At 41.0% G+C, this 26,541-nt stretch overlaps 2 protein-coding genes across 3 annotated transcripts in view; one reads left to right on the top strand and one right to left on the bottom strand.

The window, feature by feature from the left end:
- Positions 1–1,334: 1,334 nt before the first annotated feature.
- Positions 1,335–10,694, bottom strand: NUDT15 (nudix hydrolase 15). The gene is made up of 3 exons (XM_032874027.1): positions 10,497–10,694; positions 6,832–7,028; positions 1,335–1,721 (listed from the first exon to the last, which is right to left on the bottom strand). The coding sequence occupies exons 1-3, from the start codon at positions 10,652–10,654 to the stop codon at positions 1,561–1,563; spliced, it is 516 nt and encodes a 171-aa protein (XP_032729918.1). The 5' UTR covers positions 10,655–10,694; the 3' UTR covers positions 1,335–1,560.
- Positions 10,695–13,473: 2,779 nt separating this feature from the next.
- The window catches only part of SUCLA2 (succinate-CoA ligase ADP-forming subunit beta), a 57,650-nt gene continuing 44,582 nt past the window's right edge, over positions 13,474–26,541 (top strand). Inside the window, exon 1 of one of the 2 annotated variants that reach the window (XM_032874025.1) lies at positions 13,474–13,587. In XM_032874025.1, the coding sequence (XP_032729916.1) occupies positions 13,474–13,587 (114 nt within the window). Of the gene's footprint in view, positions 13,588–23,558; positions 23,702–26,541 lie in introns of those variants that run through there. The other variant, XM_032874026.1, reaches the window with a different exon arrangement.

Raw genomic sequence — 26,541 nt, 5'->3', positions numbered from 1 at the left:
TATTAAAAATTTAAAGTAGCTGATGTGGAAAAACTCTACAGGTTTGTAGTAAGTCTCTGAAGCTATAACATTCTACTTGGTAATAAGTACTAGCGTAAAGAATCAATGAATTCCCCACAACAGCCAAACTATGGAAGGAGCCCAGATGTCTATCAACAGCAGAATGGATAAGGAGGATGTGGTGTATATATATATATATATATACTACTCCGCCATCAAAAAAGAAAGAAAGAAAGAAAGAAAGAAAGAAAGAAAGAAAGAAAGAAAGAAAAGAAAAGAAAAGAAAAGAAAGAAAGAAATCTTGCCATTTGCAATGACATGGATGGAACTAGAGGGTATTATGCTAAGGGAAATAAGCCAATAAGAGAAAGATAATTATCGTAAGATCTCACTGATACGTGGAATTTAAGAAACAAAACAGGATGGGGGGGGGATAAGATAAAATCAACGAGGAAGACAAACCACAAGAGACTCTTAATCATAGGAAACAAGCTAAGGATTGCTGGAGGGGAGGGGTGTGGAGTGATGGGGTAACTGGGTAATGGACATTAAGGGGGGCACGTGATGTAATGAGCACTGGGTGTTATATAAGACTGATGAACCGCTGACCTCTACCTCTGAAACCAATAACACATTATATGTTAATTGAATTTAAATTTCAAAAAAAGAATCAATGAATTCCCAATCAACTATATTTGAGATAAACCTATGGAAGAGTTTAATCCATAAGGCTAGCCTGGTTTCTTCTTGCATTCAGTCTGTTATAGTATCATTGCCCCTCAGCCTCTGGATAGCTCCTCTGTACACTCATTAAAGAATGTCAGTGGAAAAGGCAAATAATGTCCTAAGATTGTGAAAGCAGGTTTGACCTTGAATGCCCTTGAAAGGGTCTCACAGACCTCCCCAGACCACACCTTGAGAACCACTGCCTTAGTCTTATCTTCTTTTTACATATAAGGAAGTTAGATCTCACAGAGATTATGTGAGAAACCCAAAATTACATGGCCTGTTAATGACGGGATAATATCTGGGCAGTTAGTCTCACTTCTCTTGAGGTAAGTTCTGAATCAGAACCCTGGGAAATAGACCCTAATGACCTATCCTGTTGCTGCAGTTGCAAGGACTGTCACAATACAGTACCAAAAAATGTGTTTTAAATAAAACAGAAGAGGAAAACCAAACAGGGTAAATTCTGCAGCAGGCATACTGTGTCAGCATCTGAACTAGGATCTCTATTTGAATGGAAACACTAAGGCAAATTCTACTGCCCTCCATTCCACGCAAGCTGGTATCAAAAAAATGCACAGTAAATATCACAGAAAAATACAGAAAGCAGAATTGCCGCAATATCACCATTTAATCACACTGAGTCTGCAGTGCACTTCATGACATAATGCCAGAAAATATTTCACAAGTACTGGCTGAAAGGGTGATGGACATATTAAGAGAGATCAAATAAATTGGCAATCATATGGAACTTTTTAGATAAAATGGAGTTGTTGTGAAATGTAGATATTTTTCACTCTCTAAGAGGACCTTATCTTGTCTTTTAAATATAAATCAGGTTATCTTCTTGTACCCCTGAAGATGATGTCCTTTGTATCCTACCAAATGATCCAAATCTTCTTTAAATGGATTGTAGCCCTGTTCTTTTAAACAACGCAGTGCCCAGAAAAGCTGGTCCAGTGGAGGAAATTTTTCCCAGGGAACCCACTCCCAACCTAGAAAAGAAAAGATACCAAATCAATTAATTTAGCTGGATGGAAACAATATTGAATTTGGCAAGTTAACCTATCTTTAGAAAAAATTAATTAAATTTAAAAATGGCTTGCTACTAATAATAGCATGCTACTAATTATAGTACAGCTCTGCTGTACCAACATAATTTGCATTTAGAATGATCTTAACAGAATGGTGATCATTTAAAACATGCTGTTATTTCAATATGAAGCCAAGTTTATAAGGACCTTGTTATGGTAAAACCCAGATTGAGGACCATTCAATTTTTGCTTAAATATTTGGCTAAACAAAACGCACAGAACTTTATATATGACAGGTTACAACACTACATTAAAATAAGCCAATTACATATAGAATAAGGTGAATTACAACATTTCTAAGCTATCCTCCATCTTTCTAAAAGGTAATGGGAGTCGTGCAGAGAATAAGAAGTATTCTCTGTGTTGTGGTATACTTTAGATAGAAAGACTGTATGGACGGGGCAGATTTTTTAAAAATCATTGAAAGAGGAAAGATTTCACAGCATCTACCAGTTGTGAAATCCATGAAATTCTAGAAAAACATTCTAGAGAACAGTATTTTCTTTGATGATTTCTTTTTTATTTTTATTTATTTATTTTATTTGAGAGAGAGAGAGAGAGAGAGAGAGAACATTAGGTGGGAGGGGTCGAGAGAGAATCTGAAGCTGACTCCAACGCTGAGCACAGAGCTGGACAGGGGGCTCCATCTCATCACCTGAGATCAGGACCTGAGCCCAAACCGAGTTGGCTGCTCAACTGTCTGCATCACCCAGGCACCCCTTCTTTGATGATTCAAATGTCAATAACATAAGCGGCGCCTCGGTGGCTGGGCTGAGCAACCGACTCTTGGTTTTGGCTCAGGTTGTGATCTAAGGGTTGTGCGATCAAGCCCCCAGAATGGACTTCCTGAGCTCAGTATGGCATCTCTTGAAGATTCTTTCCCTCTCCCTCCCTCCCATTCTGTTCCCCCGCCTGCTCACATGAAAGTGCACTCTCTCTCTCAAATAAATTACATCTTTAGATGTAAATAACATGGAAGAACAGATGCTACTAAAAGGTGAATATATAGATATTATATTAAGATGTACACTCCATGTTCAAACTACATTTCCTCATGATCACATGCATATACTTATGTTTAATTAAATGCAGTTACTTCCACTAAGTATTTCTCTCCCTATAAAATACAGGCATGTACTTTTGCTCTGAGAAGGCAGGGGACAGAGAATCCGTGAAGTTAGAACAAGTTCAGGAAGGAGTGATCAGCCCCTGTGAGCACAGACTAAAAGAAATAGGGAAGGAAGGAACCAGGGAGAGAGAGACAGACAGGTGTCACTGAACAATGTCAGGACAGCTGCTGAATTACCAGAGCCTCAAGAGAGCTGTCTGTAAAGTTTATCCTGTCTTGGAGAACATGAAGCATCTGGCTGATCCTCCTAATTATAATTGGCTGCAGGAGGAAAGATGCCCTAACCTGCAACTGGAAGTGGGCAATCCAGATCCAGGATCCGGTGAGCATGGGAGAGAGACTGCAGGTTTATACTATAAATAAAACCACCACCACTGAGCCACTGCACCTCCGCTATGGTGCAGCTGGCCATCAGCAAGGGCTCTCAACTGGCAAAACAGTTAATGTCCGTTATATTGTTACTGAGGGACAGAGTTGAATGATTTTCTTCTGGTCAAATCTGACTTGGTGCTAGTAAACTTGGGCCTTATAAAATCATACTGTTTTATTTCAGCTTATTAGCATGTGAGAGGGTCAACCAAATGAAAGGAGACAAACTAAATAAAAAGTTACAGAAATGAAGAAAAAAAATCACAAAGCATGTAAAAAGGACCCAAACCTATCATATTCTAGGAGGAGAAAAACAATACATACAATAGTAGAGTACCAAAAAACCCTTATATAGAACTTCATAAAGTAGAATAGTGTTTTAGAAGTTGTTAAAAAGTAGGCCAGTCTAGGTACCAGATTTGAGAACCTCATTCTCTCCTTCCCTTCTTCCTTTAACACATTCTGAACAAGTACTCTGAATAGGAGCCAGGCAAAGGTGAATGAGCCCAAATTCTGCTCTTTATGTATTCACAGTTCAGTAAAGGGAAAACATTAAGTATGATTTGAAGCTGAACACTTGAATCGAGCCTGAGATGCCTTCTGAACATCAGGGGAAGATAACTAGAAATAGAGGCCAGCCAGCACTCTGCACCTGGTGGGGGTGGGGGGGCTCAGCTCCACAAATCTCTGCCAATCCCTGCAAATCCCAGGGGATTTGCAGATATCAGGCGGAATGGGAGCCTGTGAGACACAGGCAGCTGGCTGGTGACAGGTCAGAGCTGGTGCGATGACCAGTCACTCCCCTGTTTTCTCCCCAGGCTTTCTCTACAAATTAACACTTTCCTGTTTCCGACCAAGGACACTAAGAATGCAAAACTGAACTATTTCATCATTTTGTCTCATCTTGTCTCAGGGTTTTTTTTTGCCTGTAGCAGAGATAAAAATAAGGAAATGGTCATTCCTTCCAAGTTTAGGGTTCTGTTTTAAGACAACAATAATCTGTGCTTATTTATTACCTGAATAAATGATGCCTCAAACGAATTTTTAAAAATTCAGTTACATGAAATATATTCTGCTTCAGTTATATGAAATATACTCTGCTTTGTAGGAAATGGAGTCCTGCAAAAAGTGTTAGAGTGGAAATTTTGCATATTTACACTTCAACTTAATGTTAAAAAGCCAAGTAATCAACTGCTCCTCCCCACAGCTTCAGGATATCAAGACTATTGAGTTTTGTTCCCACTGTTACTGTCCTGGACTCTCCTCTCTCCTAGTCCTCAACTTATCCAGGATAATTAGGGTGTGAGAGCAGAACTTGTAGAGCTCCCCCAGGGAAACTGGTACATTTCTCACCTAGGTGTCCTGCTTTCCTTTCTTAAGGCATGAATGATTTTCGTTGTTACCCTAGGCCAACTGAAGGCTTCTGGATACTTTTTGGGTATTTCTATGTGTGTTACTGTGATGTGAGAAATATATATCTGGCCTTCCTCCCTGTTTCCTGGCACAGAGTTCCTGAAATCTTTGTCATTTCCTAAGTGATAGGGATGAGAGGGACAACTTTTGTTACCCATAATAAACCCCTTTCAACCATACTTCAGTTTATGCTAATAAGCTGATGGGTTGCTGGAGCCCCTAGAGAGCTTCCAGATGGGGGCTGGTGACCAGAAAGACTTCCCAGGCACCCACATCCCACCTAAGGTGAGAGGAGAGGAGCTGGAGATTGAGTTAATCACCAGCAGACAATGATTTAGTCAATTGCAAAAATAATAATATGCAATAGTCCCATTACATAGGAACCTCCATGAAAACCCTACACAACAGAATTCAGAGAGCTTCCCAGTTGGTGAACACATCAAGGTGCCAGGGGGGTGTCATGCTCCTTGAGAGGATGGAAGCTCTGCCTCCCTCTCCACACCTACCTGGCCCAGTGCCTCTCTTCCATTTGGCTATTCCTGAGTTGTTTCCTTTGTCATAAACTGGTAATGTAAGCAAAATGTTTTCCTGAGTTCAGCAGGTCATTTGAGCAAATTACTCAACCTGAGGAAGAGGTGGTGGGAAGCCCGATGGATAGCCAGGCAGTCAGAAATACAGGAGGCCAGGACGTGTGACTGGCATTTGAAGGGGGGGCACTCTTGTGGGACCGAGCTCCTTAACTTTGGGGCTCTGAGACTAACTCTGGACACTGTTAAGAATTCGACTGAATTGTAAGACACCCAACTGATGTCTGGAGAATTATTTGGGAGTGAGGAGAAAAGCCACACATTTGGTGTTAGAGTGTAGTAAGAAGAATTCACCAGTTCACTTTAGATGATTTCAAGTCAAAGTCAGACTTTGCTAGTTCACTTTAGATGATTTCAAGTAGTTATCTGTTTTATTAAAAAAAAATTGTATATGACTCAACAGACATTTGGGGGGAACATGCCCTTCTGTTCATTCAATCAATTCAATCTGCAGAACACTTCAGGGATGATTTATTCATTCTGGAAAGATCACTTCCTCCAGGCCTCTGCATATATCCCCCTTCTCAGAGCCCTTCCTGATCACCCTATTTGAGGCAGCACCCAGGTGTCCCTATCCTTCCACGGTTTTATTTTTATCCTTATTCCTTATAATTATATGGTAAAATACCTGTCAATTTGTTGCTATCCACACCCCCCCCCCAATAAAATGTCAAGCCTGAGAGAGCAGGGACTTTGTTCCGCCCACCACTGCATTTTCTGTGCCTAAAACAGTAATGGGCACACAGTACCCAGGAACTAATTATTGAATGAAAAGATTCTTCCATATTAGAGAATCAATTAAATGTTTACAGGGTAGGTTCAGGACACAAGACCACTGGGGTCAGGTTTCATATGGCAAATAATATGTATGATATTTGATATTTTACTCTTTGTTATGGAGTTTTATGAAATTTGAAGAGACGTGAAACAGGCAAAGCCCTCAAAACAATGCTTAGCACATAGTAAATAATACCACTTGTTACAACTTTCAGAGCACTCGACCCAACACGGAGGAGAACTGTTTTGTCCAGTTAGTCCCTCCCTGTACAAGGAAGTTTACACCCTTCTACAGGTGAGAACACTGACAATGGCACCTTATATGTTTTCCTTAAAATCAGTTTGAAGTAAAATCAAACACTAACAATAAAACTATGATTTACTGAGTACTTAGGGTGTTCCCTTGGTTCCTTAAGCATATTAATTCATTTTATCCTTATCCTTATAACAACCCATCTGAGGTGGTTACTCTCATCACAGAGTAGCAAAGAAGCCCAGAGACTTTAAATAACTTGCCTAAGGTTGCAAATCTCTAAGTGGAAAAACCAGGATGCAAGTCAAATAGTATGGCTAGGGAGCCCACTCTCTTTCCTGCTGTGTCCTTATGTTCTCAGGATTTAAGTATATTTACATTTCTATATGAAGAGACTCTAATTCTCTTCCCATGGCAACATATTGGAATACCCAGATGATATGCTTTTCTAAGATGATGCGTGATTATATATAATTCTCTTACTTTCATTTTTTTCAGGCTCTGTGTTCTTTGGTTCTGGGTCATGAGTCATATCCACCTCTCCTTTCATTAGTACTGTCACATAATGGTAATTTTCTTTCTCAATAAAGGTATTCACAACTGAGGCAAAGCGAACATTTTTCAGGTGAAGAGCTGTTTCTTCCCAGGTTTCCCTCTGAGCACATTCTTCCCACGTTTCACTGGAAAACAGAAGCGCAACGCTGTATTCAATTCTGTTTATGTGATTTATTTTTCTGCCATGAAACTTAGCTAGGAATTTCTAGTTTAAAGCAAAAAGAACTGTAATTGGCTCATGTTTAAAATAATCAATCAACAACCCTGCCTTTTACATTCTCTTCATCTGAAGTATAAGGTATCTGAAGTTATCTGAAGGCAAAAAGGACTGCATATTGAGCAAAATAATAAATGACCCGTTAGCCAATTCAGCATTACTTCACATGCCTGGAAGCCGTATGCAATCAGGACACAGTTTAGTATACCAGTTAAGAGCACAGGCTGGGATCCCTGGGTAGCTCAGTCAGTTAAGCATTTGCCTTAGGTTCAGGTCATGATACCAGGATCCTGGGATCGAGTCCCACATCATCAGGGTCCTTGCTCAGTGGGGTGCTTGCTTCCCCCTCTGCCTGCAGCTCCCCCTGCTTGTGCTCCCTCTCTCTCGCTCTCTGACAAATAAATAAAATATTTAAAAAAGAAAGAAAAAAGCACAGGCTTTGGAATCAGCTAGACCTAGGTTTGATTTCAAAGTCCATTACTTTCTACCTTGCACAAATAAAGAGATAATGCCACTCTCTCACCGGGTTGTTGTAAGTGTATCAAGACGTGGATGATGTCTTTTTTTGCAGTCTCAGAATTTTTGATAAAGCCTCAAAATTGAGGACAATAGGCAATAAGCACCTTTAAATTCTAAAGAGTATGGCAAAAGAGCAAACAGATGCCATCTAAACTCAAAGGTATCCAAAGGCCTGAGTAGTTTTTTGACCTCATCCCACCCAGTCTACATAATAAGAAGGATAGGAGATTTTGGGGAAGGAGGAAAGTTACGAATTTTCAAGCATAGTAGAAATGTTCCCCTTCCTTCTGATGAGGGGACAACTCTGCCCGAAGGCCAAGTGAGAGGTGCTTCAAGAAAACTGGTCACAGAGATTGGGTGTGACTTTCAAGGAGATACTGGTGTGTTACTCCCCTGCTAAAGACATGTGGAACTGTGGAAACTCAAATGTTGTGCATCAGATTAGAGGCAGTAGAAAGGTAAGAGGTCTGGGTAAGTCTAAAATGTGTTCCTTGGTGTTTAGGGTTGCATGTGAAGACAGAGGCTGAGGTTTCATCCCACTTTGAGAATCTGGAAAGGAGGAGACTGGCTAGAGAAGCCCATGAGGAATGAGCAAGGAAAAAGAGTGACAATGAAGGCATTATTTTCCATTGTGAATTTCCTCTGGGCCCAACAGATGCTACATGAGACTACTGGGGACCCTAACATAAAGAAAATGCAAGACAGTGTGCTAAGCAAGAGTTAAATCCGTCACCTATGTCAGAGAACTGTGCAGTATAGACATCCTTATAGGACTTCCAACAACCCACAAATATACACTGAGAAAGAGAGGACACCTATGAATACTGTATCCAGAGGGTACCCATGGGTAGATCACAGCAGCATTAGTCATGTAAAAAGTCTGGCCCCCTCCCTCCCTCCCCAACAGCCTGGAGAAGAAAGGAAACCAGAAACAGTGAGAAGAGGAGGAAGCCTACCTCCTTTCTCCTTTTCCCTACTACTTGGGAGAGACAAATGCTTGGAAGTGGATCATAATGACTGAAGGGCGATTTATTTTTACAATCAAGTGACAGGAAAACAATCGAATTTGCAGGAAATGTCTTAGAGCACCAGAGAAGGGAAAGACAAATCATGTTTAAAGACAATGGTCGGAGAAAATAAAGCCATTTCCTATTTGTTTCCCATCAAACTTAGGCCAGTGTACCAGTCATATAAAGATAAGAGAAAGCACATGTGAAGAGCTTAGTATAATATCTAGCACTTAGTAAAAAGCTCATTAAAGTTCAATTCTGGCTATTATCATTGGACATCTGAGTAAAGATTCTAATACTTTATTGTGTTATTATTAATCTATCTTTAGCCATTGCTCCAGTAATTATATATTCTAATTAGTGCTTTGTTTGTGACCTAATGCTTACCAACAATTGACAAAGCTCAATACAGTGTGTGTGAAATTTTATTAGTTATTAACTGATGGTTTATCTTACATGAAAATGATTTATTGTTGCCTTTTAAAATCCTGAAGGCCATTTCAAAAATTCCATATGCTATGAGATAAGAATTCCATGTTTCATAAAAGACAAAGTCTGATTAAAGGGAACTAGGATCAAGCCTCTACTTCTAACCAGCAGTTTACAACAAATAGGTAGTTTAGTAGAATATAGTCAGAATGTATGAAATTCTCCATATCACCCAAATTTTCAACATAGCATGGAAAAGGAAGAGTGGGGGGCAGATTACTGTTGGATTTGGAGACTTAAGAAATTTATCAATGCCAAAGTACATGTAATATGTATTCTTCCTTTGATCTCGATTGGTACAAAACAATAAAAATACATTTTCAAGACAACTGGGGAAAAATGGTACAGACTGAGTATCACGGGTTATTAAAGGATTATCTTAAGGTGTTAAAATAGTATTCTGTTAAGGTGGGAAAACACGTTTACATATCTTAAAAAGCCTATTACAGATACATACTAAATGATTTTGGGTGGTATAATAAATATCTGAGTTTTCCTTTAGAAGAGTGTAGAAAACAAGGGATGTGTGTGTCCGTTGAGAGGGAGCAACAGAGATGAAACAAGAACAAGCTCTGAGTAACAGGTAAATGAGGACTCACCAGCTATGGGCTCTACTTTTATGCATGTTTGGATCTTTGACACTAATGGAAAAACAAGCTCTGGCTCTGAACGCTTTAGATGCTGTTTATCTGCTGTTGACTTTAACCCTGTTCTCACTTCAGAACCCACCTTTCAGCACAACCACTGGCTTTCTGCACCCTTGGGTAGACCTGACCCTTAACTACCCAACTTCCTTTGTTGGTTGGATCCATCATCACACCACAGAATGCCAAAGCAGAGAGGGACATTAAAGAGTACTTTGTTCCAACTTTCTGACTGTAAAGATGAAGACACTGAGTCCCACAGAGTTCCATTACCGCATCTGCTTGGTCAGGGTGCAAATAAATCTGCTCAGGCAGGAAAGAGATCGTCCATGCATGGAAGTTTAAAGCACAGCCAAACCGCGCAAATGCCTTCACTGGCAAAACTAGACTGCTCGAGGTTTAGAAAGAGCCACTTTGCGTCCCTTAAGTGCATACACTAGAACAGCACACACACCAGCCCGTGACCAAGCGGACACCTGCCTAACGGGACAACACCGGCGGGACTCACACCTAAGGCAGCACCCTCCCAGTCTTCCCCAGCTCAGAGCCCATTCCTGGGTGGGCGGGGTTTATCAGCCCAGGGAAGGAGCAGAGAAACGCGTGAGACGACACAGCCTCAGCGCACACGCAAAGACGCACGGATGCACGCAAGGAGCGAGTTCATTTTTCCGCTGCACCTTGGAATTTTCTAAGGCGGTCCCTGTGGCTGCTCACCCGAACTCCAGATGGCCCCCAGGAAGTTGAAAACTGCCGGCTCCAACTGACCCTTTCCTCTTGCCCAGGAGGACACAACCAGGATGCCCGCCGCTAGTTATCACTACTCCTATCCCGATTCCAGGGCGCCGCTGGGGAGGCTCCGGGCAGGCGGTCATAGCGCGGGAGGACCCGGCAGAGGCCAGGGGAAGTGACGTTTGCCCCGCCCCCTGGGCCGCCAGCAGTTTCTCCCTGAGCCTGCGCTGGCGCAAAAATGGAAGCGTGAGTGGAGGGGCTTACCTTTGTGCTATCTCAGTTTATGAAGCTAATGATTCCTCCACTAAGGATTGCCTGTCAAGGCTTTGTTTTAAGTAATGCCACTTACTGTTGCACTTTCAACATTTGCTATCCATAGCTATCCGTATCTGATAAGGGAAACCAAGACGAAAAAATTAAATTTCCTTACTACTTACAGCCCATTGTTAAGTCCTTAAACAGGCAAAGTGACATGCCGCTGGGAACTCAGCTTCTCTGATGTTAAGACTTTGCGAAGGGCAAGTGGGAATCGACCTGAGGATTCCACCCCCACCTCCTGCCCCAGGATCCTGTAAGCCTTCTTTAACATTCAAAAATTCCTTCGCAAATTTCCTTTATCTCTGCACCCCTAGATGTATGTTGGTAATCATCTCCAAGCATGTGGCCCACTGATACACTTCTGAGGAGGTCTCAGGACTGAGTTTTTACTAAACAGTAATAAATGACCTTTCCCGAACAACAGCCCGTCAGGATCATGGGAACCTTGTTTCCAAAATACCTTGGAAGCTTGTGCTGTCCCTAACCTCCCCCCAATTTGAAAGTACATAATCAGTCACACATCACAACCTCAGGGCAGCCCTTTCTGTCCACAGGTCCTGTCTTCCTGCTTTAATAAAACCACCAAAGTCATCTCAAGAATTCTTTCCTGAGCATTTGCCCCAAACCCCAACAATTTCTACGTCAATATCTACTCTCAGATTACTCCAAATCGTGCATTTACCAGCTGTCCGCCTTTATAAACCTCTGCGCCTTGCATATCCTATTTCTTTTTTTGTTTGGACGAGATTCTCCACCACAGTAAATCCATTCTATCTATAGCTCAAGTCCGTGTGGTTATCCGGGCAAGGACAAATGGTATAGAAACAACCTGGTATAAAGTATTGAAAGTATTAACACAACATGGAAAAAAAATTAAAGAAAATAAATTGTGCTGGGAGGAGCTAGTTTTGGGGGAAGGAAAGAGAGAACTTGTCCCAGTTGTTTGCACATCATGCAGCCACCAAAATAATCCCAGCTGAATTAGAGTTGTGATGAAAATGAACTAAAAAAGAACAAATGACTAGTCTCTGGTTGGGGAGGATTTACTTTTTTCATTAATATAAAACAGGTTTTACTTCTACCGAACTAATGCACATACAATTTTAAAACTCAAATGGTAGAAAAATAAGTAAGGATGAGTAGGGATGACTTTACTCACTAGTCCTGGTTTCCATTCACTTTTAGCTCTTTGAACTATTATTCCTGATACTTGCCTACATATTTCAAGTAATATGTTTCTTCTTCATGTTTTGGTAAATTACTACATATTTGTACAGCATCTTTCCTTCCACCCAGAAATACATCCTTTAATATGTTATGCACCACAAAGATATTCTATAGTATTTTCCCAAATAAAAATTGGCAACATATAGACAGGATAATGTATCATAACTGAATGGAGTTATTCCCAGAAATACAAGGTGAGGTTAATATTTGAAAAATCAATCCTTGTAATTTACTACATTAAAAGAGAGAAAAAAGAAACACATTTAATCATTTTTTTAAGAGTTTATTTATTTGAGAAGGAGGGAGAGAGAAATAGAGAGAGAGAGAGTAAGCAAGAGCACAAGAGTCTGGGGAGGGAGAAGCAGAGTTCCCACCCACCAGGGAGCCTGATGTGGGGCTCAATCCCAGGATGCTGGGATCATGACCTACCTAAGCAGAAGGTAACCCACTGAGCCACGCAGGTGTCCCAACTCATATAATCATCTAAATAGATGCAGAAAAGAACTTGAGAAAATTCAGTAATTATTAATGATTTTAAAAAGAGTTAAGCAAACTAGGATTAAAGGGAATTTTAACAACCTTATATATGGCATTTAAAAGATTTACAGCTAACATCTTATTTAATGGTTGTTATGGGCTAAGTCATGCTCCCCTGCCCCAAATTCATATGTTGAAGTCCTAACCCCCAATACCTCAAAATATGACTGTATTTAGAGAATAGGGCCTTTAAAGGGGTAATTAAGTTAAAATGAGGTCAATAGGGTGAATCCTAATCTAGTATAACTGGTATCCTTAAAGAAGAGATTAAGTTAGATGCAAACAGAGGACAATCCATGTGAAAACACAGGGAGAAGACAGACATCTGCAAGCTAAGGAGAGAGGCCTCAGAAAAAGCCAGTCCCACTGATACCTTGATCTTAGACTTCTAGATTCCGGAACTGTGTGAAAATAAATGTTATTTAAGCCAGTTAGTCTGTGGTATTTCCTTATGGCAGCCCTAGCAGACTAATACAATGGAGAAAGACTAAGATTTGAGAGAAGCAAGGATATCACTTTAAGTCATCACATTGCTGGAGGTTCTAGTTAGTGCAACCAATAAAATCAATAAATAATAAAAGATAGTTAAATTGAAATGGAAGGAGTAACTGTCTTTAATCACAGACAATCCTAAGGAATCCACAAAAAAGCTACTAAAACAAATACATGAGTTTATCAAGTTCATAGGATTCAAGGTCAATATACAAAATCAACTATATTTCCATATACAGCTAGTCCCCTAATTTATGATGGTTCTATTTATAGTTTTTTTACTTTATGATAGTGTGAAAACAGTACACATCCAGTAGAAACCATAATTTGAATTTTGAATTTTTATGTTTTCCCAGGGTAGTGATATGCAGTGTGGCACACTCTCACAATGCTGGCCAGCAACAGTGGGATTCAGCTCCCAGTACATATACAACCATTCTGCTTTTCACTTCCAGTACAGTACTCAATAAGTTACATGAGATCTTCAGTGCTTTATTATAAAGTAAGTAATAGTAAAAAATATTTAACAAATTCAGAAACTGAATTTTAAAAACAATATCATGGAAAATACGAAATATTAAGGGATACCTTTAGCAAAAGATGTGCAAAATCGGTACACTGAAAACTATGAAAAGTTACTGAGGGAAATTAACTGAAAGGAGAGAAATACCACGATGATGGGTCAGAAGACTACATGTGGTTAAACAGTCAAATCTCTTCAAACTGATGTATGTGGATTTTTGATATCCCAACCAAAATTTCAGAAGGCCTTTTTTCCCCCCAGAAGAAACTGACAGACCAATTTAAAAATTTATATAGAAATGCAAAAAGGGCTAGAATAATCAAAACAATTTTTAAAATGGAAAAACTTGGAAAATTCGTACTACCTGATTTCAAGACCCAGGATAATGCCACGCTAATCAAGAGAGTGGTATGTGTGCATGCATGTGTGTATGCATGCCTGTGTGTATGTATGCACGTGTGCACATATGTATGCATGTGTGTGCATGTATGTATTTATTTATTTTAGAGACAGAGAGAGAGAGAGACTCCTAAGCAGCGTTCATGCCCAGCATGGAGCCTGGCATAGGACTTGATCCCAGGACCATGAGATCATGACCTGAGCTGAAACCAAGAGTGAGATGCCTAGTCAGCTGAGCCACCCAGGCACCTGGAGAGTGTGGTGTTTATTAAAGCATAGACACATAAATCAATGGAACAGAATGGAGAAGCCAGAAATAGACTTTTTTAACAGATGGTGTTAGAAAAACAAAAACAAAAGATCATTTATACTTGGTGCCACATGTAACAGTTCATTCAAAATGGACTGTACCTAAATAAAACCACCTAAAAGTATAAATTCTCTATAGGAAAACATAAGAGAATATCTTTGTGATCTGGGTTAGGCATAGATTTCCTAGCTAGGACACCAAAGGCATGATCTGTTGAAAACAATTGATAATTTGGACTTCATCAAAACTTAAAACTTATTCTCTTTGAGAGACACAGGGATGGATTGTATTTCATCCCTCCCCAAATTTATATGTTGAAGTGCTCTCCCCACATATATTTGATTATGGGGACTTGGAGGTAAGTGGACTTAGATGAGGTCATAAAGGTAGGATCCTCATGATGAGATTAGTGCCTTTCCAAGAGACCAGAGAGCTTGATCTCTCTTTTCCTAACATGTGAGGACATAAGAAGGTGGGACACCAGAAAGAGGGCTCTCACAAGGAATTGAATCTGCTGGTACCTTGATCTTGGACTTTCTAGCCTCCAGAACTGTGAGAAACAAATGTTTGTTGCTTAGGCTGCCCAGTCTATGACATTTTATTATAGAAGCCTGAGCTAACAAAGATATAAACTATTTTTCAAAATGAAGAGAAGCTACAGACTTAGGAGAAAAATGTGCAACACACATTTTTGATAAAGGACTTGGCTCTAGAATATGTAAGGAGTCCTCAAAACCCAACAATAAAGCTAACAACCCAATAAATACATGGGCAAAATTATTGAACTGAAATTTCACCAAAAAGAGATATGGGTGGCAAATAAACACATGCAAATATGTTCAACACGATGAGTCTCTAAAAATTTAGACTACATTGAGGTAACTGTATACATCTTTTAGAATGAATAAGTTTTGGTGTTTTATTTTGTTTGTTTGTTTGTTTTTAACCACAAAGACTGGTAATACCAAATGCCGAAGTCCAGTTAGAACTCTCACACAAATCTCTTGTTGGGATGCCTGGGTGGCTCCATCAGTTAAGTGTCTGCCTTTGGCTTAGGTCATGATCTTAGGGTTCTGGGATCAAGTCCCACATCAGGTTCCTTGTTCAGCTGGGAGTTTGCTTGTCCCACTGCCTGCTGCTCCTGCTCCTTGTGTGCGCACTCGCTTGCTCTCTTTCTATCTGACAAATTATAAATAAATAAAATCTTTAAAAAAAATCTCTTGTCAAATAAATTAAGAATTTTTTTTAAAAGTTCAAAAAATAAGAACTCTCACACATTGCTGGTGGGAATGCAAAATGGTACAGCCACTTTGGAAAGCAATTTACTGTTTCATATAATGTTAAGCATTGGTTTATCATACAACTCAGTAATCCCATTCTTAATTTACCTAAAAGAAATGAAAACTTACATTCTCTTCAGGACCTGTATGTAAATATTTTAGTGGCTTTATTCATGATAATCAAAAACTACAAATAACTCATGTTCTTCAAGTGGTGAAGGATAAGTCAACTGTAGTACATTCATACAGTGTAAATTCAGACAATAGAAAATTACTCAGCAATATAAAGGCACAAACTTTGGTACATTTAACATGGATAAACTTACATTATACTAAGTGAAAGTAATCAGATATAAAAAACTACCATATGTATGATTCCATTTCTATGCCATGCTGTTACAGGCAAAACTATAGACATAGCAGAAAGGTCAGTTTTGCCTGGAGCTGAGCCTGTGAGGAGTTTGACTAAAAGGGCATGAGAGATACGGATGAAGGAACTGTGTTTTATCTGGATTGTGGCAGTGATAACATAGCTATGTGTTTTTCAAAATGCAGAATTATACACTAAAATGGGTGAAATTTACTATATGTATATTATACCTCAATAATCTGACTTTTAAAAAAAAAACCAAGAAAGAAAAATGCATTGTGGAGTTCCAGAAAGAAAAAAGTCGAGTTGGCAATTAAGCAGTGGAGAGTTCTGAGGCTGCCCAGAGCTAAACTGCCCTATTTTACCAATGTTAAAATTTGTCATTCTTGTGTGTGGAGTTGTTCTCGGGAGATTATAGTGTTTCCTGGGAGCTAGCCTTAGGTTGTAGCCTGAGCTGGGGCGGGGAGGTGGGGGAAGGGAAGGGAGAACAGGGACAGCATGTTCAAGGTCACAGGCATCCTGTTAAGGAGTAGGCTACTCCTAACACACAGTAGGAAGTCAGGGTCTAAAGGGAGTGGTAGGCAAGGACATCCTGTGACATTCAGGGGTCACATTTAGTAGCCAGTTTAAAGTTTTCTTTTACTGGGTTTATAATTCCATTTTATTGTCTGGACGCCTTCAATAAAGTCTGTTTACATGTTATAGCTTGGTCTTTCCTATGCTTTGTAGGGCTGTGTAAAGATGTGAAAATAGAATAGCATCAGGCCAGAGAAGCACTGAGGTTAAGGAGAATGTCTTTGATCTCAGCGTTCTGGGGACTTGGAGCAGTGACTGACATGTAAGTGCCCTATGGATGAATACTTGAACAGAAGCTTCTCTCCTTATTATTGAAGTGGAGAACAAAGGCAAAATTAAAAAAAAATTAAACTTCCTTAAATTTACAGCCCATTGACAAGTATTTGGGACAAGTGTGACCTTCCTCTAGGCATTCAACTGCCTCAATGTTCATACTTTGCTAAAGGCAAAAGGCAAGCTTAGCTTGACATTAGCCTGACCTCCAGGATTCTATAAGTCTACTTTAATATATGAAGATCCCTTTGGAAACTCCCTTTATCTCTAACCATTCTATCTACTGCAAGATATATGTTAGCAATTATCCTCCAAGTGTATGTCCCACTGATAAACTGATAAAACTAAGGTTTTATGCAACAGTAGTAAATGACCTTCTCCTAACAACAGCTAGGCTCTCAAGGTCCTGGATGCCTTTCTTCCAAATTCCTTAGAGACTTACATCATCCCTAACCCTCTCCCAACTTGAACGTGTGTAATCAGTGACCCACAGCCCCAGGGCAGCTCTTACTGCCCACGGATTCTGTCCCTGAGCTTTTATAGAACCACCCCTTTTGCACCAAAGACATCTGAAGAAGTCCTTCTTGACAGTTCGTTTCCGAACCCCAGCATTTCACATCAATTATCAGTGTAACAAAATAGTTTCGTTGTATTTAAGCAAACTAGAAAACAATTTTTTCCTGGAATATTTATGCATATGGAAAAAGGTGGCACGATTCACATGAAATACAAATAGTGATGAAGGAAAAAAGACACCAAGCTGATGTTTATGAATCATACAAGAGAAGTGTAAATCAGCCCACTTAGTTGCCACTCTATTCTAGAGAATCCACACAATTCCCTTTTGCAGGGTTCCCAACTAGTTGACCAAGGTATACCAGCAGTCCCTGCAGCATTAGAGCCTAACAGAGCTTTGTATTGCCACATCTTTCCAGTTTATCCAGACTCCCAATTAAAGGGTAGGGTAGCCAGGCAACAAGGGTCCCTCCCCTGCCCAATTCTAGGACTTTATTGGGAGAGCAGTGTTGTCCTCCTAGCCTGTCCAGTGTTTGATGTTCAAAGGTGTATATAACTCATGTACCCTCCTTATGGTTTTACACAACATGGTATTATATGCATTAAGGCAGAATTTAAATTTAACAAATTTAACTCACCTCACAACTCAGATGCACAGAAATAATGACCTACTTTCTCTTTTTCCCTCCCTCCCTCCCTTCCTTCCTTCCTTTCATTTTTCTCCCGAAACTCTTTGTCACTAGCTTGCATATGGGTCTGTAGAGAATTCATTAAATATTCAATCTGGTTCAAAACTGTCCAGTCTAATAATTTAGTCAGGACCCTTAAGTCACATTCAGTCTATCTTGGTTTAAACAGCTGGCCTTTCAGTCACCTTTCTCCCTGTTATTTTTACTGAAGACATCTAGATGTATGAAGCTGGGTATGGCTTGTGATATATTGTAACACTTTTGGAAGACAGTTTCCTTGAATCCATGTGGACTTAACATGTGCCTTGGAATCAGGCAGATAAGAAATCTGGAGTCCTCACATAAAAGCCAAGGGTGGCTGAGAGCCCACCAGTCTGACTATACCATGTTACCAAGTGTGTTCTGGTTCAGGAGATTCTTCAAGGCAACTTCCTCTCAGAGCCTCAAGGTGGAAGTGTGACAAGACTGGGGTAGGACAAATCTTCTGCCTTCAGCATTGCTCCCAGTGGAGCAGAGATGCCAAGTTCATTTCATATTTTCATAGGTAGGAGAGATATGACTCTTTTTTTTTTTTTTTAAAGATTTTATTTATTTATTTGACAGAGATCACAAGTAGGCAGAGAGGAGGAAGCAGGCTCCCTGCCGAGCAGAGAGCTCGATGCGGGGCTTGATCCCAGGACCCCGAGATCATGACCTGAGCCGAAGGCAGAGGCTTTAACCTACTCAGCCACCCAGGTGCCCCGAGATATGACTCTTTTTGTACCTCTAAAGTTTAATTCTATTATTAACCTTATTACATCAACTGCCAGAAAATCAACCTCTGGTAAATCAGGAGCTATCTCCCTCCCTCCTCCTTAGATCCAGGAGATAATTGCAGTGACAGATGAGCATGGAACAGCTAGTCTTTGGTATTGTTAGATAACTAAGCTGACATTTATTGTCACATTCCTCTCTGTGTCATTGGTCCTTACAGGTCTATCCTTACATGTTTCCATCTGCCATCTCTCCATGCTTGTCTACATAGCTGTCAATGGTTCTGGAAGCCCTTGCAGGCTTCCCCAGCTTTGGTGGGATGGGTACAATCCTGGGAATATGATTTAGCTTCATCTGCAAAGGTACACTTGACTGTCAGAAGTTTCCACTCCTTCCGTGCCACCAGTGTGCTCAGGGGTTTTGTGTCTTCTTCTAGTATCCCTTGTTTAGATCCCTGTCGCGGCCGGCGTGACAAATTGACCAGGGACATGAGAGTAAGAGGATGGTAAAAAGAAATTAAGAGACAAAGAGATGGGGGCAGGAAGAGCACTGAGGAGGATGTCCAACAGTGCCGATTTTATTCCACATCTTACAAGCATTTATAAGTAAGACCACAATAGAAGGAGTAATACATCAATACCTAGTCAGATAACCACAAGTTCCTATAACAAGTTTACATTAACTACAAGCAAATCTCGCGATGCCAGGTAGTCACGGCTAATACCATTAGCAAGACAATCAACCAGGGAGTGGGTTATGGGAAGTACAGGAACAACAAGGACCAACTAAGAATTCATGACCCTGACCACATTGTTCCCTTCTGTTTGGGGAAAGCATGTGGGAAGTCACGTAAGCGAGTGCAGGACACATAGCACAGACCCTTTCTCAGTGTTACTCAACTTTCCTGTCCTTGACCCCTTATCAAGGCATCCGGAGTTTAAAGGAGACACAAGTCAGGGCCTGGTTTGATCCACGACTCCAACCATGCCATAGCCTCCAACAGATCCCCAAAACTCCTTGGGAGTGGAATATCCCTTCATCCGGGACACAGTGGCATTGGAAAGTATACAACACAGGGGCCCTCCTCAAGAAACCACCAGAGTGTCTTGCTTTCTCCCAATTTCCTCTCTCCATATTCTCTAGGAGAGCGGAAATTCCAGTTCTATTTTTGAGGCATAAACTTTCCTTGAGTCCTTCTTCGTTCTGGCTTTTGAAACTTGAAGTTCAGTCTTTTGCAGTTCTTAGCCCTTGCATTTACACCTCAGAACCTGTCCTCTGATGGTCTGCAGCATCATTCTTTCCTTTAGGTAGTGAATGGAGTGAAAAGTAAAAGGTTAATGAAAATGATAAAATGATACGAATCTTAGTTATTTTCTTGAATTCTCCTCTTGCCATATGGAACCAATTCTTGCCATACAGAACCAATTCTTGCCATACAGAACAAATTCAGATGTTGTGCTGGAGCAATCAAGTAAAAGCTATTGACGCTGGGCAAGTTACTTACTGTTTCCAAACCTCCGTTTTCCCTTCTGTAAAATACAGGGTTGTGAGGATTACTAAGATGTGTTTATCTCTGTCTTCTGGTACTGTCATTCTGGGGTGGTCTAGATAAGTGTTCCTACTATTACTTCTGAGGCTTTAAGAGAACTAAGAGAAATCTTGTGTAAACAATGTATGTCCTCTTCCTTCACCCTTATACCCTGTATAAATCTGGTAACTGTTTCTTTCTTTGGCACAGATTGGATGGGTAAAATGGAATAAGTTGAAAACCAGAGAATCTGAATATGTCTCATGACAAAATAAAGGATAGAAAAAAAAATGTAACTATCTGGCACCAAAAACTAAGTGTTCAGTAAATCGTCATTATTCACTCAGCCATCAGTAGAAGTTCAGGGTAAGCAGATATATTGGAAGTTGTTTCTGCAGCACTTGGTAATCTATTAATTCTATAGTTAACAATAGGACAATTTATTATTTTTTGAGAATTTCAAGCGTTTCATTTCTCTGTAACAAAATTTAGCAAGAGGGGCGCCTGGGTGGCTCAGTGGGTTAAGCCTCTGCCTTCAGCTCGGGTCATGATCTCAGGGTCCTGGGATCAAGACCCACACTGGGCTCTCTGCTGGGCAGAGAGGCTGAGCCTGCTTCTCCTTCTCTCTTTGCCTGTCTCTCTGCATACTTGTGATCTCTATCCATCAAATAAATAAATAAAATCTTTAAAAAAATTTAGCAAGAATAATTTGAACTACATTTCAAACTTGCCTCCTTCTTTTTGTATGACTGACAATACAACCCAAACATCTTTTCTGTACCTTAGTGAATTGTCATACTTGTTTCTAAGTTTGAATCAGTCTCCATCATTTTATCCATTGCATTTTCAATGTCATTCATGAAAGCCACTATTTCACCTGTGTTGGTAAGTCTGCACGCACTAACTGGCTACATATTTAGTCTCTTGAATCTAGATGGGGTTAACACTGATAGGCACTGCTAACATTTCCAAGTCAGCTCTTTCTTCTAAAATTCCATTTATATTTGTTTCAAATACAGCAAAGTTATTTGTTAAGTGAGTTAAAAGATTTTTTAAAGTTTTTATTTTAATTTCAGTTAGTTAACATACAGTGTTATATTAGTTTCAGGTGTACACTATAGTGATTCAGCACTTCCATACATCACCCAGTGCTCATCACAGCAAGTACACTTCTCAATCCCCATCACCTAACCAATAAGACAGTTTAGATAAGTCTTCGCTCTAGGCAGTAAAATTTGGGGGGGTATTATTATACCTTCAATGATTTTGCTACATCAGATGTTATATCCTTTAATGATTTGAAAGGACTGTGAAAAAAATTAAAGTCTCTCCCTAGGAAATTTCTTTTCCTCTTTTTTCCTGCACACCATGCCCATCCTTAATATCCGGGTAGAGGCAGAGAGACACAAAGTGGGGACTACAGGTCGAGCATAAGAATAGCATTATACATGAAGTACAATTCTTTTTTTCCCCCTTCCTCATATACTCTCCCCTACCCTCCACCTAATACATTCTGCCTACTAGTTTCTGAGATCCTTGTAGGAAAAAAATGATAAAAGTGTTTGTTGTGGAAAAAGTAGTTTCTTAGTAAAGAAGTTTCATTTTTTAAGGTTGATTGCCTGGTGATGAAACAAGGTTAGCAGGTAGGAGTCACATCATTTTACCTCACTGAATTCTTTTAGTGAGGTATCCAGGCATACAGAGCTCTGAACACAGTCAAGGAGTGCTGAAGGAATGCACCTCTGCCTCTTGCTTAGGTTTCCAAAGGAGCCAGTCCCACATAATCTGCAAGTTCTCTTTCTCACTTCTTGACTTACTCCATATTTCTGCTGCTGCCTTCCCTGTTTTTAAGCTAGGGTTGAAGAGGGCACAACAGGGGAGATGTGTAATGGTTCACCTGTGATGCAGACTTGACAGGTGTGGAGCCACTCAGGCTCCTACCAGGGGTAAAGCCTTACATCTTATTTTAGCACATTGACTTATTCTGAGTTTACCCGTGTACCCTTTAAATAACTGGCCTTGGACTCAGATGGTTTGTTGTACCTGGTTGTTCAATTGCTGTGTTTACTAGCAACTAAAAAAATGGCTTGAAAAGAAGTATGTTCTATTCATATGTGATGGGATAGGTGTTTCCAACAGAAGCTGGTAGGTCCCAGCCCCAGCTTTTTGGGCAGATTATCTAGATTTTATTTGACTGGCAATGACTGGCAGTGGAAGGGTAGAGCAAGAGACATTTGAACTACCAATGTCTTTTTCCCACTCTCCCTATTTCTAACTGTACATAATATCTTTTAGTTATGAAGCGAGCTTTGAGGACAGTCCCGCGTAAGTGCAGTGAAATGAAAAAGTCCCTGAGAAAGTTTTGTCTTTAAGAGCTCAGAGATTTGGGGGACTGCAGAAAGCCCTTTTCCATTCCCTAAGTTGATAGGCTGTTTTAGATTCCTTTTTTTTTTTTTCTTTATACAGCGCTGTTTTGTGCATTGGGCCACTGTACTTGAGAAGCAGCTACCGGAACCTGTATAATGCTGGTCAGTCCCTCCAATCTCTTCCTGGGTTAACATCTTTTACACTGAAAACTCTTCGACACATTTTAAAACCACATATCCAGAGGAAAATAGGCGCCGTGTGTCCAGTGGTCAAGTCTTGATGGGGCACACGTCTCATCTCAGGGTTTTCAATGCTCAGTGTGTATGTCATTCACCTGAGAGCTCTAGGAAATATGGATTCCTGACTCCATCCTCAGACGGGTCTGGTGAAGGAAGTTTTTCTAAAGCTTCCTAGGCGATTCTGTGTGCCATTTGGATCGGTAACTAGTGGCTAGTCGTCTTTTTTTTTTTTTTTTTTTAAAGGTAGAATCGGTGTTTTATTCACTGCTGTATCAACAACACAGACTTTGGCACAAAGCAGACACTGAGTGCTTATTTTTTCAATGAACCCCATCTTACGGATAAGGCAACTGAGCCTCAGAGAAGTTGGGATCACACAGATGGCGAGGCTGGTCATCTTTCCAATACCACATCTTACCACTTTACTAGGAAGTGTTCGGGTTGCTTTCTGGTCACAGGTCGCATATTGAGGCTGCGGTGGTTAGCTCTAAAGGTCAAAGTTTGCTCTGTGCCTGTCAAGCTCAACTTTGCTTGAACTGGCAATCTCTGCTAAGGGAATCCGTATTCGCAGAGTTAACCAGAAGTCCCGCCCGCCATGGGTGGGGCCACGGGTTGGAGTGCGCGTCGGGAGCAGCTGGGTCGCCGGGCTCCTCGCGCTTCTGCGCCTGCGCACGGCGCCGAGGGGACGGGGTCGGGCTCAGAAATGGCGGCCTCCATGTTCTACAGCCGGTTATTGGCTACCACCGCCCTTAGGAGCCGCGGGTCCCGGCCTGCGCTGCTGGCCGCCGCCCAGGTATTGCGGCCCAGCCCGCTATCTCTTCGAGGGTCGGCAGGAGGAAGGGCGAGGTGGGAGACGTGGCTCCTGTGGGTGAGGTGTGAGGGGATGTGATGCCCGGCTCGGGGTCACTTCGCAATAGGTGACATTGGGTGACATGGGGTTGCCCAGCCGGGCCCGCGGGCGGCTTGCCCTGGAGGACTGCCCGCTGTGGCTGTGGCTGCGAGCGGGCCCATATTTGCGCCGCTCTGCTATCGTCCTCAGCCCGCGAGGAGTCGGGCCTTCGGCTGCGGCTGCCCTCTCAGTTTCTGAGGGCCGGCGGGGAGGCGGGTGAGGGGAGCCTTTCTAAGTGGGGGTGTGGGGGCCTGGGCAGTTTCTGCTGCTTTTACCTCACCCCGCGCAGTGGGCAGAGGCTTCCGCGGCCCTTCTTTGGGGAGGGGGGAAATGCCCTTCAGGTGTACTTTTCTGTCCCCGGGGAGCTGTCATAGGTGGGAATGTCTTCATGGGATCAGCTTGTTGACTGGTCTGTTCTGGGAAGAGGCAGGGAAGTTTCCCACCTGTTCTGTTTGTTAAGGGTAGTAACAAGATGATGTTTACCAGCTTACCAGTTGGGGAAGTAAGACAGTTATCTTTTGGATCACTTCGTTTCTGGGTCGAGTATAGCATAATACCCACAAGTGTTTGTTTGTTTTGGTTTTTTGTTTTGGAGTGTTTACCGTTGGCCAGGTACTGAGCTGGGCATTTTACTTGTAGTTTCTTGTTACGCTTTTCAGCAGCACTGTAAGGGCGTCCTTAATATCCTCATCATTGATGAGGAAATTGTGGCCTGGAGAGCTAGTAATTCGGGCTCCGTCACAAAGCAGGTAGGGGCAAAGCTAAGGCGTAATTCCAGAACCGTCCGGCTCCAAAGCCTGTGTGCTTGAATCTGCTCTTCAGTTTTTTTCCGGAAGACTTGGCCTGTTCTTTCCAACGTTGATACCAAGAAACTTGTGAAAGGGCACGATTGCTTCATAAGTCAATTCCAGAGTTTTAGATTACGTTCTGAAATTAACTCCTTCGACATGACAAAAATGAATTGATTTTAATACTCTAAATCTGGAGGCAGTGAATTACATGAGTATGCTTCTCAATAGGAGAAGTGATATTTTTTGGCCTTGAACTTCCTTCTTATGAGTCTTAAAGAGTGCTGTCTTGGTTTTAGAAAATGAAGACTTGGTGAACAAATATGTTTTCATCTGTCCTTTTGGAGGTTCTTTTAAAAGCTCTTGTCTCTCCATAGGGAGGTGCCTAGTTTATTGTCTTACAACATGTCTTCTTTTCCACCCACACATTAAAAAACACAGCTTTAGAATTTGGAAGGCCCTTAATCTAACCCCTTGCTTTTGTAGACGAGGACGCAGAGGTGCAGGATCCTAGGAAACTTGTTCAAGGTCACACATAGAGTTTAGCAAATATTCTTAAACATTATGTTTAGTTCTCTAACCCTGGTCTAGTTTCTCTGTATCTTTTGTCCAGTGTATGTCTGATTAAATAGTTCAGGTTATGAGCAGATGAACTAATTTTAAATATTTTCTCCTCATGAATCACATTTTTCAGTAACTACATTTTCCCCTTTTGAATTGGTGAATGATTAAATGGGTGGATGATTAAATGGGTGGCAGTATAGGGATTTGGCCAGGAATTGGTGGCCTTTTGGCAGTAGGAATCTAAGTGATAATGTGGAGAAAGACAAAGACTTAAATGTGGGAATCCTTGTGATTCTGTAGGAATATTTATTACCAGCATAATTAAAAAAACGTATGTCAAGTAATAACTTCTAGGGGTGCAAGGAAAGGATTAGCCACACTTCAGATATTACAAAACCTTTAAAGGGGTATAAAAGCAGCATTACCTTATGAGTACTATTGATTCTTTGTGAATATAGGTATTTGAAAGAAACTGTAAAAATATACTTAGAGCTTTGTGTCATTGGTTTACCCTGAACTTTTTTGGGGAAAATTTCAAACTGTTAGAATGTTCCAGCAGTCGTACAGTGAGCACATACATTGCTTTCATCTATATTTAACTTTTTTTTTAAGATTTTATTTATTTATTTGTCAGAGAGGAGCGAGAGTGAGCATAGGCAGTCAGAGGCAGAGGGAGAAGCAGGCTCCCTGCCAAGCAAGAAGCCCAATGTGGGACTCGATCCCAGGATGCTGGGATCATGACCTGAGCTGAAGGCAGCTGCTTAACCAACTGAGCCACCCAGGAGTCCCTGTATTTAACATTTTGCCGCATTTGCTTTATCTTTAAAAAACTACATTCATGTGCATATATATATGTTTATATATGCATGTATGTATAAAATTACATTCATTTCTTTTTGCTCAGTCATTTTGAGACTAGCTGGCAGATATCATGACGCTTTATCCCTAGATATTATTTTAGCACACGCCTTTTATTTATTTTTAAGATATTTATTTGTCAGAGAGAGGGAGGGAGAGAGATCACAAGCAAGGGAAGCTGCAGGCAGAGGGAGGAGCCTGATGCAAGGCTCAGGCTCCATTCCAGGACCCTGGGATCATGACCCGAGCGTGAGGCAGATGCTTAACTGACTGAGCTACCCAGGCATCCCATAGTACACGCCTTTTTTTTTTTTTTTTTAAGATTATTTATTTATTTATTTGACAGACAGAGATCACAAGTAGGCAGAGAGGCAGGCAGAGAGAGAGAGAGAGAGAGGAGGAAACAGGCTCCCTGCTGAGCAGAGAGCCTGATTCGGGACTTGATCCCAGGACTCTGGGATCATGACCTGAGCCAAAGGCAGAGGCTTTAACCCACTGAGCCACCTAGGTGCCCCTAGTACACGCCTTTTAAAG

The sequence above is a fragment of the Lontra canadensis genome, unplaced genomic scaffold, assembly GCF_010015895.1.
Source record: "Lontra canadensis isolate GAN:19392208 unplaced genomic scaffold, GSC_riverotter_1.0 scaffold51, whole genome shotgun sequence".
In the NCBI taxonomy this organism is placed as follows: domain Eukaryota; kingdom Metazoa; phylum Chordata; class Mammalia; order Carnivora; family Mustelidae; genus Lontra; species Lontra canadensis.
The sequence above is the reverse complement of the archived record's forward strand: the minus strand, read 5'-3'. Positions and strand labels throughout refer to the sequence as shown.